Source organism: Hipposideros armiger, unplaced genomic scaffold, assembly GCF_001890085.2.
Source record: "Hipposideros armiger isolate ML-2016 unplaced genomic scaffold, ASM189008v1 scaffold_668, whole genome shotgun sequence".
Classification (NCBI taxonomy): Eukaryota; Metazoa; Chordata; class Mammalia; order Chiroptera; family Hipposideridae; genus Hipposideros; species Hipposideros armiger.
In genome coordinates this window covers 106,256-122,602 of record NW_017732018.1, presented here as the reverse complement: position 1 = coordinate 122,602, position 16,347 = coordinate 106,256, and the positions used below count along the sequence as shown (strand labels likewise).

The 16,347-nt window shown below is 48.3% G+C and overlaps 1 protein-coding gene across 1 annotated transcript in view; it reads left to right on the top strand.

Annotated features, from left to right (window-relative positions):
- Nucleotides 1-8,555: 8,555 nt before the first annotated feature.
- Nucleotides 8,556-16,347, top strand: part of KLF9 (KLF transcription factor 9) — a 27,546-nt gene continuing 19,754 nt past the window's right edge. Inside the window, exon 1 of the mRNA XM_019626374.1 lies at nt 8,556-10,652. Coding sequence (XP_019481919.1) covers nt 10,148-10,652 — 505 coding nt within the window. The 5' untranslated portion in view covers nt 8,556-10,147. The remainder of the gene's footprint in view (nt 10,653-16,347) is intronic.

Below are 16,347 nucleotides of genomic sequence, written 5' to 3'. Positions count from 1 at the left end.
TTATTTGTTTACTGGCTCAAAACTCCCTCACAGACAGTGCTGTGTGAGATGGTGCATTGTCATGATGCAAGAGCCATGAATTGGTGAAAAGTTCAGGTCACCTTTTTCACGCAGCCGTTTCAGCACTTCCAAATAGTAAATCTGGTTAACTGTTTGCCCAGTTGGTACAAATTCTTAATGAATAACCCCTCTCATATCAAAAAAGGTTAGCAACATCATTGCAACAAGTTCGCAAACTTAATTGCAATACCTCATACATCACTGAACAGAACAGTTTGTATTTAGTAGGAGACAGACAATAAACAACAAATATCTTTCATGAGCAAATTATGTAACATGTCGGAATATGGTAGTGCCAATGAAAAATAAAATGTAGAAACGGAGCAACTGCAGGAGTTGCAACTACAAATAGGACTCCAGGGCAGATCTCTCTTAGAAGCAGACATTTGAACAAAGGCTTGAAGACAGCAAGGGAATGAGCCATGCAGAGGTCTTGGAGAATAGAGTTCCAGATAGGAGGAAGAGGCATTGCAAATGCTTTAAGGTGGGCAGGGTAGCTGAAGTGGAGTGAAAAATGGGGGGCAAGTAGGAGAGGAGGGCAGAAAGTCACTTTGGGGGCAGATGGTATGAACTCTGTCCCCAGTGCAAGGACTTTAGCAGTTACCCTGAGTGATATGGGAATCACTGCAGAGTTTTGAGCAGAGGAGTGACGTGGCCTGACATGTACTTTAAGGGCACATTCTAGCAGTTGTGTTGAGAAAACAAGCCAGAGCAGGTGGAAGCAGGGAGATCAGCTGGAAGGCTACTGCAGCTATCAATGCAGGAGATTAAGATGGAAGCAGCCAAGCTGACAAGAAGTGCCAGATACTGGATATATTTTGAAAGTACAGCTGAGAGGAGTTCCTGATGAATTAGCTGTGGAGTATAAATTAAAGAGTGGAATCAAGAATAACACCTTGGTTTATGGCCTAAGCAAACCAGCAGCACAGGAATGCCTTTATCTAAGCTGGGGATGTCTTTGAATAAAGCCATTTGCTGGAGGGGAATAATCAGTTCAAGTTTATTATGTTAAGTTTGGGGTGCCTATTAAATATTCAAGAGGAGATGATGAATAGGTGGTTGGATAGTCAAGTCTGGAGTTCAAGAGAGAGGTCTGGATTAAAAATAAAAAGTAGGGAATCACTGGTATACAGAAAGCATTAAAACCTTGAGGCAGGGTTAAGTCACCGAGTGTAGATGTAGAAAAGGGTCAAGGACAGGGCCCTGGGCACCCCAACTTTTAAAGAGCCAGGAGAAGGACCAAAACCGGGAAAGGAGACCAAAAAGGAATTAAACTCTCTTCCTCGAAACAATTCTCTTCGCTTCTAGGACAATATATTCTCCTGTTTCCTCTTACTTGACTGCCCACTCCTTCTTAGTTTTCTTTGCTCTGAGGTGGATGGAGTGAAATAAGTATCTAATAGATTTGGCAGGATGGAGGTCATTTGTGACCTTGACAAGGGCGCTTTTGATGGAGTGATTGGGATGAAAGTCTGATTGGTGTGAGATCAAGAGAGAATAGGAGGTGTGTATGTACAGGCAGTGAATACTGGCAACTCCGTGATGTTTGCAGCTAAAAAAAAAAAATGGCAGGTGAAATAGTATTGGAGAGGAATATGGGAGGAAGAGGACATACATAGACATACATATACACGAAGACAGGAGGGAGTACACTATGCTTCTGTGCTAATGTTAATTACTTAGGAAAGAGAGACAATTGACAGCAGGAAATGGGATAACTTCAGGAGCAGTCATTCAAGGTTAAGAGGAGAAGGGACTGTGGTGCCCGGGTAGAGGGGTTTGCCTTAGAAAGGGGCAGGAACACTACATCAATGTAACAACAGGAAGGAGGGCAGAGTCCAGGAGAGGCAGGGGGGATGGGAGCTATGGTGATGGGAAGATGAGGCAGTTCTTCTTGTCAAATCGCTTTTATTTTCTCAGTGTAATGAGAAGCAAGGCTTTCAGCCCAGAGTGAGGAAGGGGAGGGGTGTTGGATGTTTGAGGATAGAAGGTGCAATGTAGTCATTTCAGAGTGTGGAAAGTGGAAAGACTAGGGAAATGCAGAAGGGCAGCGTGGAGAGCCTACTTGAGATGTAGAATCATACATTTAGTGACAAGAGTTAGCACTGTTGTTTTCGTCCAGTGTGTTAAAGCTGGACAGAAGCAGGGTTTTTGCCAGGTATCAGGATCTTCCGGGAATGAGGGGACGTGCACAAGAGCCTAGACAAGATAGCAACAAGCTGGGGGCGTATAATCTGATGGCAGGTACTGCTGAGCAGCTAGAGGGTGGGGGGTTCAGGCTGGAGCGGAGAGGGGAGAAATAGCCTTACTGGGGTAATAATTCTCCTGCCCTGGGTGGACCTGACCTGTTATGAATCCCACTCTCTCTGACCTCACTCAATAAGCTTCCTTCCCTCTGTTGGCAGCTGAGAGGCCTTGCAGAGTGAGGGATGCATTCCAGGGTCCCTGGGGTCAGTAGGAAACCAGGGAACAGTGGGGACTTTTCATTCCCCCTTCCCTGCTACCAAAAGACCTAGGTAGTGCTTTAGATATTTAAAAGAACATTTAAAATGCCCTTGTTTGTTTCTGCCTCCGTGCAACATTTGTGCTGCGGAAGAACTGAGAGCTGGTAACCATGGGAGTGGGACAGAGTGGTAGTGAAGATGTGGTTTTTAAATGGGGTGAACTTCAGGCAGGAGACACCCAGAGCTCAACCCTCACAGCCTCCTCAGCGTTCTTTGTTCATGCAGGTTACTTAGGGAGAGAGGTTGAATTCTTCCCTTCTGGGAAGCAAGCTTTGAAAGGGGAAGCATTTGCCAGGCTCCATAAGGAGAAGGTGTGTCCGTCCCTGGGAGCTGGTTTCTGAGCTCTGCCTAAAAATCTTGCTCATCAGGGAACTTTGGGCACCCTGTCATGAACAGGACAGCCTGTGATAGCAAATAAGCCAGCCCTGCAGCATCCTGGATCCCGAGTTGTTACACACTGTCCCCTCTCTCACTACCCCTCCCTAGACAGGTGGTCACTCATGGAGGTGGCCCAGAGCCCTGGCCAAGTCAGCCAGGCAGGTCCCCCACAGGATGGTAGCTGGTGCCAAGGTGGGAGAAGAGGGAGAGAAAGCCGTCACCTCTTTCACATTCCTGGATGGGGAGCCCCAAGGGCCTTTCTTTCCAGGACAAAGAACTGCCCCGAAGTGAACACAGGGCGAGGCGGGCAGGGCAGGGCAAACCCCGCCACAGTTCGGGTCTAGGGAAGTCTCATGACTGCAGTGTTTTGCTGCAGGTTCCCCAGCTGCTCAGGGCGGGAGGCAGCATGGGGTGGTGGGAGCGAGAAGGAGGGAGGGGGGGAAAGAAGGAGGGAAGTAAACAGGAGACCAAAGAGAGAGCCAGTTCCCAGCGCTCAGAAAGCACCAGCCGCCTCCGGTCCCCGGTGGGTGGCTGTATGTGTGGAAATGAAACTGGGAGGGGAAGGGAGAGAGGGAAGAGTAAGCACGCAGTTCCAGGCTGTCATCCACCCACCTCGCCTTTCTCGACCCTCCAGCCTCCTCTCTTCTGGGGTGAGGGGGTGGGAAGGAGACGGCTCACGAAGCGCCCACCCCCAAGTACTGGCATAGCTGGTGTAGCTGTCGGTGAATCAGACACTGTCTCAGCAGCATGTCACCTGCGCTCAAAAGGGGATCGGAGGGTGGGGGCTTGGGACTTTGGAGGGGGAAGGTTGGGTAAACGAAAGAACCAGTACTGACCTGGGCGTGGGGTGATGTCTGGGGCTGGAAAGAAGGGGTGTCTGTCTACCTACGAACATCTACACATATCTCCACTCCGTCCCCAGGACACCAGGGTAGCGGGGGCGTGGGATGAGGGCATGGGGGCACAACTTAAGGGAAAACTGGAAGAAGGGGAGGGGATAGGTGGGTGGGAGTGTACTTCGGCGGGAAGCGATGGGGTGCAGGGCTGGCGGGGGCCGTGGGGCAGGCCGCTGCCCGCCGCTTGCCCGCGCGGGGTTATGCGAGGTAACCGTGAGACGCGAGGAGGAGGGAGGCGGCGGGAGCCGCGGGCCGGGGTGTCTGGCGCTCGTTGGACAAAGAGATGATGAAACGTGAGCACTATATTTACCAAAGGGGTGGAGACCGAGCGGGGCGGGGGGCGGGTAAAAAGGACAAACTGTTCCACAACAACCACAGGAAACACAGCCTATCTGACTCACCCGGAGGGCCGCGCCGACCCTCGCGCAGGCTTCGCCCGCAGGCTCAGCTCGAGACGAGGGCGCGGGGGCACTCCGGACGGACCTAATGTGGGCGCGGAGGGTTGGGGGATGAGTCCATTATAAAGACACCTTAACTCCCAAGGGCTGCGTGTGTGTGTTGTGTGGCTGGTGTGGGGTCGGGGAGAGCGCGGAAATGACAGGAATGTTTCCTAACCTCGTGGCCCGACCATCGCGGGAAAGATTTGCCTGCAAACTCAGCGAGCACGATTCCTGCAAAGTCATGTCCTCCCGCACAGCCCTGCCAGCCCCGCCGCCCCGCCCGCGGACAGCAGTGCCCGCCTCCCCCGCTCTCCCCCCGCCACCGCCCCAGTCCCGCTCGCGGTGCTCAGAGTTGGGGTGCGATGCGGGCTATGTTTAGAAGCTGATGTCATCCCGACACCCTACTCTGCAGTGTTCCCTGGGGGGGACCGCAGGGCAGGTTTTCCTCTTCGCGGTCTTGGGGGAAGGGGGCAGTGCCTCCCTCCCCATTCCAACTCCCAACATACACACCTCCTCCACGCCTCTCACCCCAGAGAGTTCAAACAAACAAACAAACAAACAAACAAACAAAACGCAGCCCCACTAGTTATGAAACAAGGTTGTGGGGGCCGGACGCGGGGGGTGCAAACCCAAGGGTTTGGGCCGGGAGGGGCCAACAACCCGCCCACTCTCGCCCCTTCCACCTCCCGCCCGGGTGCGGGGGCTAATTTCAAGGTTAGCTCACGTGGGCGTGGGCGCCCGGAGCTCCTTGCACGAGTTTGGGGCGGGTTCCTCATCCCCCAATCTAGGGCAGTTTGTTCAACTGCAGTAAAGGGAGCTTGATGTTCCAGCAGGGAAGGGATTTCTGAGAACTGGGACTGTCCTCAGATGAACTCGCCTCCTCCGGCTGCTGCTGCGGTGGCCGCCTGCGGAAGACTTTTTAAAAGGGCAATGCCAGGCCCCGGCGCGCGGCTCGCAAGTGGCTGCGCCGCCCGCCAGTCTGCGGTTCGGGCCTTGCGCCCCGCCTCTGAGCGCGGGTGATTCATTCTGCACAGCGCGGGGCTTCTCCGAGTGCGGGGGACTGCGAGCTAAACTTATCCTCCTGCATATGCATGAACTGGTGGCCTTTCTGCTCGGCGAAGGAGAGGCCTGGAGTTTTGCGGAAAGCTGCTAAGTGGAGCGAGAGCAAAGTAGGGCGTCGTGCAAGTTTTCGCGCGAGCCAGAGCCCCCCCCTCCAGCCCCCTTCCCCTTTCCAGCCTCTGGGTGTTAACTGTCGTTAAGGCGATGGGCGTTTCACCAGATAGGGCTTTACCTGATTGTGTTTCAAATCCAGGAACTCCGCCATTGTTGGAAGCCCGATCCCTTCAGCCCCGCCTCCTCTTCCCCAAACTCGCCACCTTCTCTTTCCCCAGTTTTTACTAAAATGAACACTGCTTTCCCCCAAATTTGCCCTGTGTGCCTAGACGGGGTGTCTTGAAGCCGAAGGGCTTGGGTCCAGAAAGAAGTCTGGATCCAGCCCAGAGTGAGGTCCAGCACGTGATCTCCTACCCCCAGCGGGCCATCTGTTCTCTTTCCTTCCCGCCTGGAGGTTGGCAGCTCTGCCCAGCACCGTCCACGCCTCCCAGTAGGAAAGAATGAGAAGCGCCAGAGTTGGCGGAACCCAGTGCCTCCAGAGTGCGATTTTAACCTAAACCTCCCTGGGCCTCGGGCAGTGATAAGACTTGGCAATACGTCTTTTAAATTAAACTCCAGGGGATTCGCTCTACCCTGGCTAGTTGGGGAAACTCTGCCTTGGGCTCAGGTTGAATAAAAATATTCAGGGGAGGGGCCTGGGGATGGATTGCATTCTGCCGGGAACTATCTCACTTTGGGTAGGGTGGAAAATTTAGGAAAAAAGATGGGCTTCTCTGAGTCCTCCAGGCTACTCCCCACAAACTAACTTGGAGAAATAAAAAACAAGACCATGAAATCAAGGAAGAAAGGTTTTAAGGGATTTTGGACAAATTTATATTTGTGCCTGCTATTCTATTAAATATTGATGTCAAGTATTCTGACCTTCACTGGCATAAAGAGCTGTTTGTAGCTGCACAGCAGATGAACTGGTGTTGAAAGAACCCAAGTTTGTTTCAGTTTTTTTCCCTAGGATTTTTTTAGGGGAGGGGATCCCTAGACTATTTGGAGTTTGGAAAGGACTCCGGAGATGTACCGGTATTAATCTATTCCCATCAATTCACAAATAAGGAAATAGCTCTAAGAGGGTGCCTAAAGTCACACAGCTGTCTCAGGCCCAGGAAGCCATTGTTCTTGATTACTTGGATTATAAAGCCAAGGTTTAGGCAGAACTTCGAGAGGAAAATGCATACATATAAACTAGAAACACAGTTACAATCTTTTAATTCTCCTGCTCCTCCCAATTGGTTTGTGTAGATTTGAAATGTGTGTTTTTATATAGACTAACGTGGGGGGGAAACAGACCTTATATTTATGTGGAGGAGTATATACTTTACTGGTAAATTATTCATTGTAATTAGAAACGATTCATATTAATTTGGGATAATTTATTTTGCCAGAATTTTAATTAGGACAACCACATGCTGGCAAAACAGCATAAGCTGGCTTTAATCATAAAACCTATAATATACATCCCCACAGACAAGAAAACCTGTGGATGAAAATACAAGAACAAAAAAATCCTAATGTAGGAATTATTACTTGTAATATGTTACTTTTATTTATATTGATGTTTAACATATAAGCCTCATTTAACATAAGCCTCATTTCTGTGTTCCCTCATGCCTAGCTCATTGACAGAAACGTAAATAATCTGGAGAGTGAATGAGTAGAAAAGGAGAAAAAAGAAGAAGCAAGCTACAATTTTAGAATTGTTGTGTTTAAAAAGATATTCTAAATCAAGTCCAGCAGCAGTTATGTTTGTAAACGTGTGAGAGAAATTCATATGTATGAAATCTCAGTTTTCTTTTACTTTATGACTTTCTTTTATAACTCTGCAATGAAGAAAGGTGTAAGAGTTCAGGGTTTATGTCCAGTCCAAACAAAATTAAAGGGAATTAAAAGAGAAGAGGGCAAGAAGTAGGAAGGGAAAAGTTTATATTTAAAAAAAATCTATATAGAGAGAGTTATACAAGGTTCCCGATTTACATCTTCAAGGGGAAATACAGGTTTTTCTTTTTTTTCTGGAATAACCCCAGTATTAACTCTAGGGCTGTCTGAAGGTGCCCAGTGCAATGCCAGTAGCAATGAAAGCCTGAGAGACCATACAAGCCATTATCATATCCCTCAGGTATTTGTGCTGGACCTTAAAGAGGTAAGCGAAGGTGCAATTTCTAAGTGATCATGTATCCTTGGGGACAGAGTGTGTCCCAGAAAAATCATGAAGTAGGCAAACTCTCCTGGGCTTTAGTGAATTCTTTTCTAAAATTAAGGGGATTGGAATTCAAGAAACCTAAGATGGCTTCACTTTTACACACTATGGTGTATGTGTCTATCTTACTATGATAGTGATGGTGATGATGATGATGATAATGATGTTCTCGGTTGACCAGAACTCCCTTTCTATACTTCTTCCCTTTCCCATGTAGTCACCTACTGCAGTATCTTCCTGTACCACTTCAAAAGCAAAGTCCAAATAAACTACACTAGCCTTCAGACGGGGAGGGTTAATTTGGGATCCTACTCTTAGAAACCAAGAACCTGGTGTAACTTTCCCAAACCTTAACAAAGGCAAACAGCCAGTGGGGGTCATGGTTGGACATCACTGGATCTGCATCGCATATAAGCAGTTACTTTTCACACCCAGTTAGGAAAGTAAATGTATTTTTAATCAATTGTGCCGACCATAGGCCTTCTGCAGGAGATTAGCCCTAGATTCTTTTCTCAGCTATCAAGATGGAAAACAACCCCATCATTCATTAAGAGGGAGAGGCAAACTGAGTTAATCAGACTCTAAGGCTCATACTAATTGTTGATCAAGTAATGCAGCAATATTCAATGGTGAAGGATCTCTGGCTGGTTAAAATTAAGAATTTGTTTAACATAGTTAATATTTCACAAAACCAAAGAGCTTGGTTATTGTAAAGCTCAAAGAGCTAGGAATGAGATCTACGGTTCCAACTGAGTTCTGTCACTATGTACCCTGATAAGGTAGACAAGACACTTCTCTGTGTCCCCAGTCTCCACATTTTTAAGGTGAAGGAAAGAAATGCATCCTAACAACCATGCAGGGATCTGTGGAAGAAAAATGAGCTAAGAATGGTGTTTTTAAAAATGTTACACAAATGAGGCATTTTGTCTCCATTTATTTGAAGGTGGGTTACAATAGCTTCAAAACAACAAAAAACTTACTTAGAATAAATTGCTCTAGGGAGGAAAATTAAAAGGTATCACAAAAGCAATGACTGGGTGTTTCAAAGTAAGAATAGCCAGACAATAGACTACTTTAAAACATAACTTTGTCACCTTTGCATTTTTAAGATGAATTAGTTATAGTTCATGTACTGGGTGGTAGGACTATTAAAAATCTTCCCCAAAGCATGCTGCATCACAAAACTGAAAAAAACGAAGTGATGCTTTCTCATTTGTGTTTATTCTTGGACAACACGGCCTGCCATATTTAGTTTAAAATTTTTTTTTAAATTATAGACTCATATTGCATTTATTCGTCACCCCTGCCCTCCCATACATTTTTCCTTTTTACAACCAGCAACACAAAATACAAGGATGTGTCCAGTTTCACTACAGCTCTTCGCCTTTAGAAGTGTTGAGCGCTTGCTTTCGGAACGCCCTTCTGATTGGCTGAGCCAATGTCAGTGACATCAACCAACTTACTTTTGATTGGAAGCCTGGTTGCTGGGACTGTAGCGTTTGCAGGAAGTCACTTAACTGTTTGCGAGCTGGAAAACCAAACGAGAAGTTATCTTTCGTGATAAGAGGCAGCGCAGCCGACTAGGGTTGGTGGTGTGTCCCACGGCTCCGCAAGCTGGAACGGAGCCAGGAGGCCTGGATCCGCTGGTTATCAGACCGAGAGGCACTCTGGAAGATGTACGGCTGCTCCTTTCCAGCCTTCGGGCTATTACCCTTTTAAATGTCAGCGTTCGTGGCTTGTAGGGGTAGCACGAGGCACCGAAACGGAACAGTCGGATTGGCCGCACGCCCCAGTTCTAGACGCACCTCTCCACCGAAAGGCCGTTCTGACTGGCAGGGGGAGAAAGTAAACAGAGTTGAATCACCCTCCCCACTGGCCAATTGGAGGGGGTTTGGAGTGTGACGTGATGGGATTCTGCGAAATTGTTACTGAGCAAGAGAATGCCGGAACGGTGCGGACCGGCGAGAGCAGGGGCTCAGAAGCCGTCCGTGGACTGGGGGAAAAGTGTCTCCTAGACGTGGCGCTTGGCCCAGCCTTTGCCACCCGCGTTGGGGTGCTCGGGTGAATGTCTTGGGTCTTTGGCTACACGGAGAGGCGGCCGAGGGCGTGTACCTCTCTTGCAGTTTCCTCTCCCAGCGCCTCGGGGGCGTATTCAGTCGAATAAACTTGCGGCCGCCACGTGTGGCATCTATCCAGGAAGCCGGCTCGGAGCGACGGGCGCGCCCGTCGGGGGGACCGCGCCGGGCAGGGCGCGGGGCACTGGCGGCGGCGAGAGGCGGCAGCGCGGCGAAGCCCGGGGCCGTGGTTGCTGCGTGCGGAGGCGCTGCTGGTTACGTAAAGATGAGGGGCTGAGGTCGCCTCGGCGCTCCTGAGAGTCGGAAGCGCCCGCGCCCCCGCCCCCTTGGCCGCCGCGCCGCGCCGCTCGTCCGAGGCCAGGGTAGGGCGAGCCGAACCTCCGCAGCCACCGCCAAGTTTGGCCGCGCCGCCGGGGCTGCTGTCGCCCGCACCATGTCCGCGGCCGCCTACATGGATTTCGTGGCTGCCCAGTGTCTGGTTTCCATTTCGAACCGCGCTGCGGTGCCGGAGCATGGGGGCGCTCCGGACGCCGAGCGGCTGCGACTACCTGAGCGCGAGGTGACCAAGGAGCACGGTGACCCGGGGGACACCTGGAAGGATTACTGCACGCTGGTCACCATCGCCAAGAGCTTGTTGGACCTGAACAAGTACCGACCCATCCAGAACCCCTCGGTGTGCAGCGACAGTCTGGAGAGTCCGGATGAGGATATGGGATCCGACAGCGACGTGACCACCGAATCTGGGTCGAGTCCTTCCCACAGCCCAGAGGAGAGACAGGATCCTGGCAGCGCGCCCAGCCCGCTCTCCCTCCTCCACCCTGGAGTGGCTGCGAAGGAGAAACACGCCTCCGAAAAGAGGCACAAGTGCCCCTACAGTGGCTGTGGGAAAGTCTATGGAAAATCCTCCCATCTCAAAGCCCATTACAGAGTGCATACAGGTTAGCGGCGTCTCCCTCTCCCAGCGACTTCTGGGTTTAGTTAACCTTTGGCCGGGCAGCGTTCCTGGGCGTTAAGGACACTACAGTCGGCCTAAAGGGTGCAAACATTTTGGATAAGATGCTGTTTTAACTCTTTAAATAATTGAACCGTGTAGAGACGAAAAGCTCACTCAATCCTTAATTGTCCCCAGCTTCTGGAAGCCACGGAGAGCATTAAACTGGCGGACTGAGTGAGTGCGGAGTGCCAGCCCCTGTGCGTGGCTTCTTCGGGAGTGGTGCCGCCCCTCCCCTGCCCCGCCCCGCCCCCAGGACTCCCGCATCTGTAGACGGTGGGGTCACCCCCACCTGGGCAGATGCTGGCAGCGGGGTAGTCAAATGGCGTATCTTTTATTTGATTTTCTTGTGGGGTTGCAGAGACGTGACAAAACCTGGGGGGAGACGCGGCACTTTACATGGAACCTTTTAAGGATGACTAAGGATTCATTTAGCTGTATGCTTGCTACTTTTCAGGGCTTGCCAAGGTGGTTTTAAATTTGGCCAAGAGTCCCCAGAGAGGTTTAAAATAACACTGCTTCAGGCAGCAGAGGAGTTTGATCAAGTGATGGTTGGTAGGTTAACTTCACGACTAGTTAGCCTATTTAATGACAAAGATTTCGGAGCTGTTTCCCTCTCCCCCTCCGCGTGACTTAGGTTCACCCTCCACCCTGAACTGAGCTGTTAGGGAGGAGGAGGTGTGGTCTTCGCTGGAGGTCAAGGCTGGGTAATGGCTGTTGAAATGTTCTAGAGGCCCTGAGGAACTGTCTCTCCCAGGGAGAGCAAAGGCAGGGAGGGCCCAATGAATGTGGCTGGGAAGACATCTGCAGGATAAAATGGGCTTTGAAGACTTGCAGGGACCATGCATGGTCCTCCGATTCTGTTGGTTCTGTTTCACATACTCAGGAAAAGTTGGAAAGCGTTGACACTTGGCCCTGTTGTCTCACCATCTTTAGTAAGGTTCCTTTGCAACTGCTGTTCTGACAACGAAGCAGAGGGCTTGAAACTACTTTTCCAACTGTCTTACAACACCATCTTTCAAAGGTGGTTGTTGGAGTTGCTTGGAAAAGTGTTGCTGTGTTTGGTGTAATTTTTTGGCACTTCAATATGAGGCCCTGGGCCTGTAGTTTTAAAATGATAATTGGTTGGTTTTGTTTTGTTTTGCTTTTGAAAAGGAAGGCCACGTAACTGCATCTCATGTTTTATTTCCTTTGGAAAGTGCTTCTTGTGGAGGTGGCTGCTGGCACAGGAGTCAAACTGGATTTCCTCTGTGGTTAACGCAAAAGCAGGTTCTGCTGGAGGTTGTCAGCTGGGTTGCCGTAAAACAGCACATTTTAAAGTTTGCATCTGTAAGTTTGTTGAAAGCCTTTGTGCTTGCATTGGGGGATGTGACCTTTAGTGTGTCTCCCCAGGGGTGAAGTAGGGGTGTATTCACCGGAGGGTGTTACTCACCAACAGCTGTTGGGCGGGCCTGGCTGTGTCAGCCATGTTCCCTGAGTTCGGGTGTTCACATGGACACCCACTGCCACCTTGAGCAAAGGCACTTTCTCCTTCAGGGAGCTGCCTAGTGGTGCAGTTGGGGAGACCGGCAGTGTTTCTGTGTGAGCTACCCCAGTCTCTCCAACTCAGAAAAATGATTCCCAGCATTCTGGACCATTCAGCTGGGTGATTTTTCTCAGGCAGTTATAGAAATGGCTGCTTATGTGTGCGTGCATGCATGGTGCTCTTTAATTCTCCGTAAGGCAAGTCAGCTTAGCTGTTTCAGGAGAACCTTTTACACACAATCAAGAGTGGAAAACGAAGAGAAATGTTAATCCTGTTTTAAAGGCTACAGCCAGCCTTTTGAAACTAGTGATATGGTGATTGTATTTACGTTTTTGGGGGCACTGTAATACTAGGACATGGTTGAACAAAAACCTCGGCCTCTAAATATTGTCAGAAGGGTACTCCTGCTAAAGAAGGTATGTGTAAAGGCTACTCTAAATAAGAGGCTTGTAGGAGGTCTTAGGCATTTGGAAGTTTCAGGTAGAGCTTCGAGTTAGATTGTTTTGGGGGTGGGGTAAGGAGCTTCCTGGTTTTCTTTTTTGCTGGTATTATATCCAGAAGGTGGACAAGAGATAGCAGTTGAAATGTCTAGGTTATGTAAAGATTTTAAGAGCTAAAATTCCAGCCACGCCCCTCTCCTAGAGGTGGCTCAACAAGAATTCTTCAAGCTGCTTTCTTGCTCACCTCCACTATAACCTCCATTGCCTCTTCCATTGAACCAGTGGCTTTTGAAACTGAGTCGTTTAAACAAAGTTGCATTTAATTGAGTACAGCTATTTCTATAGTGTCCTAAGAGAAAAGACGCTTTTGAGGCAGGCTGAACTGGGTTCCGATTTGTCCTACTGTTCCCCCATTGCGAGACCTTAAGCAAGTTACTTGAATTCAGAGTTTGCAAGCTAGAGGCCTGCTATTGAATTTGCTTTGCACATTTGTTTGGCTTGGCCAATACAAGGTTTAAAAAAATAGTTACCAATATCTAAAAATCAGTAGATTGCGGCACAGATCCAGATTTCTGGCTTCTCTGGAAAAATCGAACGATCTAGCAACACTGGGCCTGAATTCCTGCCTGGCAACAATTGCCTTGAACCAATCTTTCCTTATATGGGGCAGTGCCCCTCATTTTGATAATCTACATCTTCTGTTGGCATTTAAGTTTGCAACCTCTGCTTTGTTTGATTCTTAGCTTCTTAATCCACAAAATAGAGGACTATCACTGACTGCAAAGGTTTTTGTGCAAAGTTAGTATCTGTAAAGCACCTAATAGGGTTCCACACAGAGTAGGCCTTCAAGAAATGCTGGCTCTTATAGTTTGTGTGTGATGGGGGTCTTCAAAATTAGGAAACACAGGATAAAGTTATTTTTAAATAGTATGTTTGTTTACATTTTCTGATACTATGCTCACTTTGTTTTTCTTCAGTTTCTAGATGAGATGTCTTCTTAGGTGATGTATCTCCAAAGTTTAGTCTGAAAAAAAGTGCAACAAATACACCCTTTTCCATTTCCAGACCTTTTGGATACTTTAGAGTGTATTTATTGTAATGTTTCATATTAATAATTAGACACTTTGGAGTACTTTGCCTGAAAACATATCAAACATATTATCTGAAAACGCAACCAGCTTTATCCTGGCCTGCCACCACAGACCCACACCCACATCACTCCCGCCACCTCTGCATGCACGTGAACACACCCATCCTTCAGTCCCCTCACAACCCCCACATCCACACCCACACACTCCCCCACCTCCCAGCATACACCCCAAACTGGCCTCCACAAACACCCGCTCTAACCTACTCACTTCCCATACCCCTTCCGGTACCCACATCCCCATAATCCCTCCACATGCACTTAAAAAAATAGATTATGCTAAGTTTCCTGACTTTGTGGTTACCCTGTACATAGAGTATATGTATGTTAGGGGTGGAGAGTAGGGGTGGGGGAGGGGGAGTACCTTTTTCAAAAGATCATCAGAACCGCCTAACTAACACCCAACGATAGGTTGACATCCCAACGATAGAAATCTTAGGCCTTATTTCCATGCCAGGTGAAAATTTACTCTTTTTGGAAGGACTAAGTCAAATGGTGACAATGGGTTGAGCTTGATGACACTGATTATAGGAGTCTGAAAATTAGAAAGCCCTAAATCCCAACCATCACACTCCAGTTCTACAGAAAAATAAATAAATAATAAATAATAATAATTTTTAAACAATTAAAAAAAAATAGGGCAGAAGAAAGTTCATGTACAACAAGGAGCGACAAGAGCTGCAAACACTCCAAGAGTGGCTGCTTCTGTTCTTCCTTATCCTGCTTGAACATTTTCCTATAATCCTTCGATGTGAGGCCGAAGGGACCTGGATAGACCCCACCGTGGAAGTTATCCTCCACTACGGGAAATAGATTTTCAGGACTCTCCAGGAATGTCCATCACTGGCCAAGTCTTAACTCAGATGGGATGTCCTCTCCCTGAGACTAAAGTTTTAAAATTTTGCTTATACAGATGCCAGGTTTGCTCCATGCCTCTTGTATTCTTTTCTTTTCCCTTAATTACTGCAAAAAGCTTTAGCGTCAACTATTTGGTTCAGGAGAATCTAGTGCCATCAAAGGTGTGAGAAGGACCCACTTTCACTACCCAGGAGGCAGGGTTTCACGGACAGGGCAAGACCCTACTCTAGGAGCCTTAGCTCAGAAGTAGACTCTGGGCAGCCTATTCAGTAGCCCTTGCTCAGTCTGTACCACTTTGTCTTCTCTTCATGAGTAGAAGGGAGGCCCTGTGCCTTGATCCTTAAGGAGACATTCTCTCTGCCCCATTGCTGTTTCCAGAGAGCACTCTCCAAAGCGATGTGGAATGGTATTTCATAACCTGACATGCTTCGTCCAAGAAAGATTTACAACTAATCCTGAGTGGGGCTTACACAGATAGTGTTTCTACCCCCTCCCCCCCATTTTTCTCTCCCTTAAGGAGAATTTAGACATTTTTTCCCATTAATTGTCCTCTTCCCATGACATTTTCATACCACAAATAGATTGCAGAGCTGTTTGTTACCCCTTTAGAAGACCACAAACCATTGTAATAGCTAAGACTTTTTCGCCTGCCAAAAATCTAATTTTTGCCCCCATCGGGGCAGTATCACCCACCCCACCCCTCCGTGAGATTGTCTAGACACCATCTCATATATCTTGTGAGGAAAGAATAACAAACTATTGTACATTCAAGAGCAAAGGGAGACACATGGCCTCTAGGTCTAGTGGATAATGGGTTTCTAAGGATTGCAAGGATGTCCTATTGAGTTTGCTCTTGGGTTTCAGACAAGAGGCTAAAATTCCCTTGATTCCAAGGAAAGATGGCGCAGATGGCTGCGCCCACCCCAGCCCGCTATTGGAACCTTACCCTGGGTATCTTTATTCCTAGTCCCAGAGGTGGAAGAACTATTTGTTCTTCTTCCTCACTTCTTCCTTGTCCATCATCTTCCATCTAGCTGCCCTAGTGAAGAGGAAGTGAGGTTCCCTTAGAAAACGCAGCCGGATTACTGTTTCACAACAGAAAATACAAATGGATTAGAATTACAAAGTGAAAACATTGTTTCCTTGATTTCCTTCTCAAATCTCCTGTGAGTGGTGAGAAAAGAGAGGGGAGGGGTGTGAGTAGGGATGGGGTGGGAAGGCAGATACCAGAATAAATAATACTTTGGTGTTTTGATGGTAACACCCCATTACCTTCAGACACAAAGATGTGGCCTGAGGGGAAGGAGTTCTTGGACTGTGAACAGAAGGGTCAGATTTATGTTCCTGTCTCGGTTGTTGATACTTACCCCAAGAACTTGTCCTTCTGCAACATCTGTGGGAAATTCCCAGATTGAGTTTCCCTGGGAGAAACATCATATGACATGTTGAGAAAGTGGCTGACAATGGTCTTCCTTAATAAGCTCATTGAGAAGAAAAGTGGGCGGATGAGTTCCCAGTATTGACCCTCTCAGGAGCCCCTGAAACAACCTGACATGCCCTGGGTAGAGTCGGCTTTCTAGCCCATCAATTTGATTTCAGAATGCCTTATTAGCATTCTTTTTTTTTTTTTTAATTGGGGAATTGGGGGAAGGGGAACAGGCAAGTTGCTGTC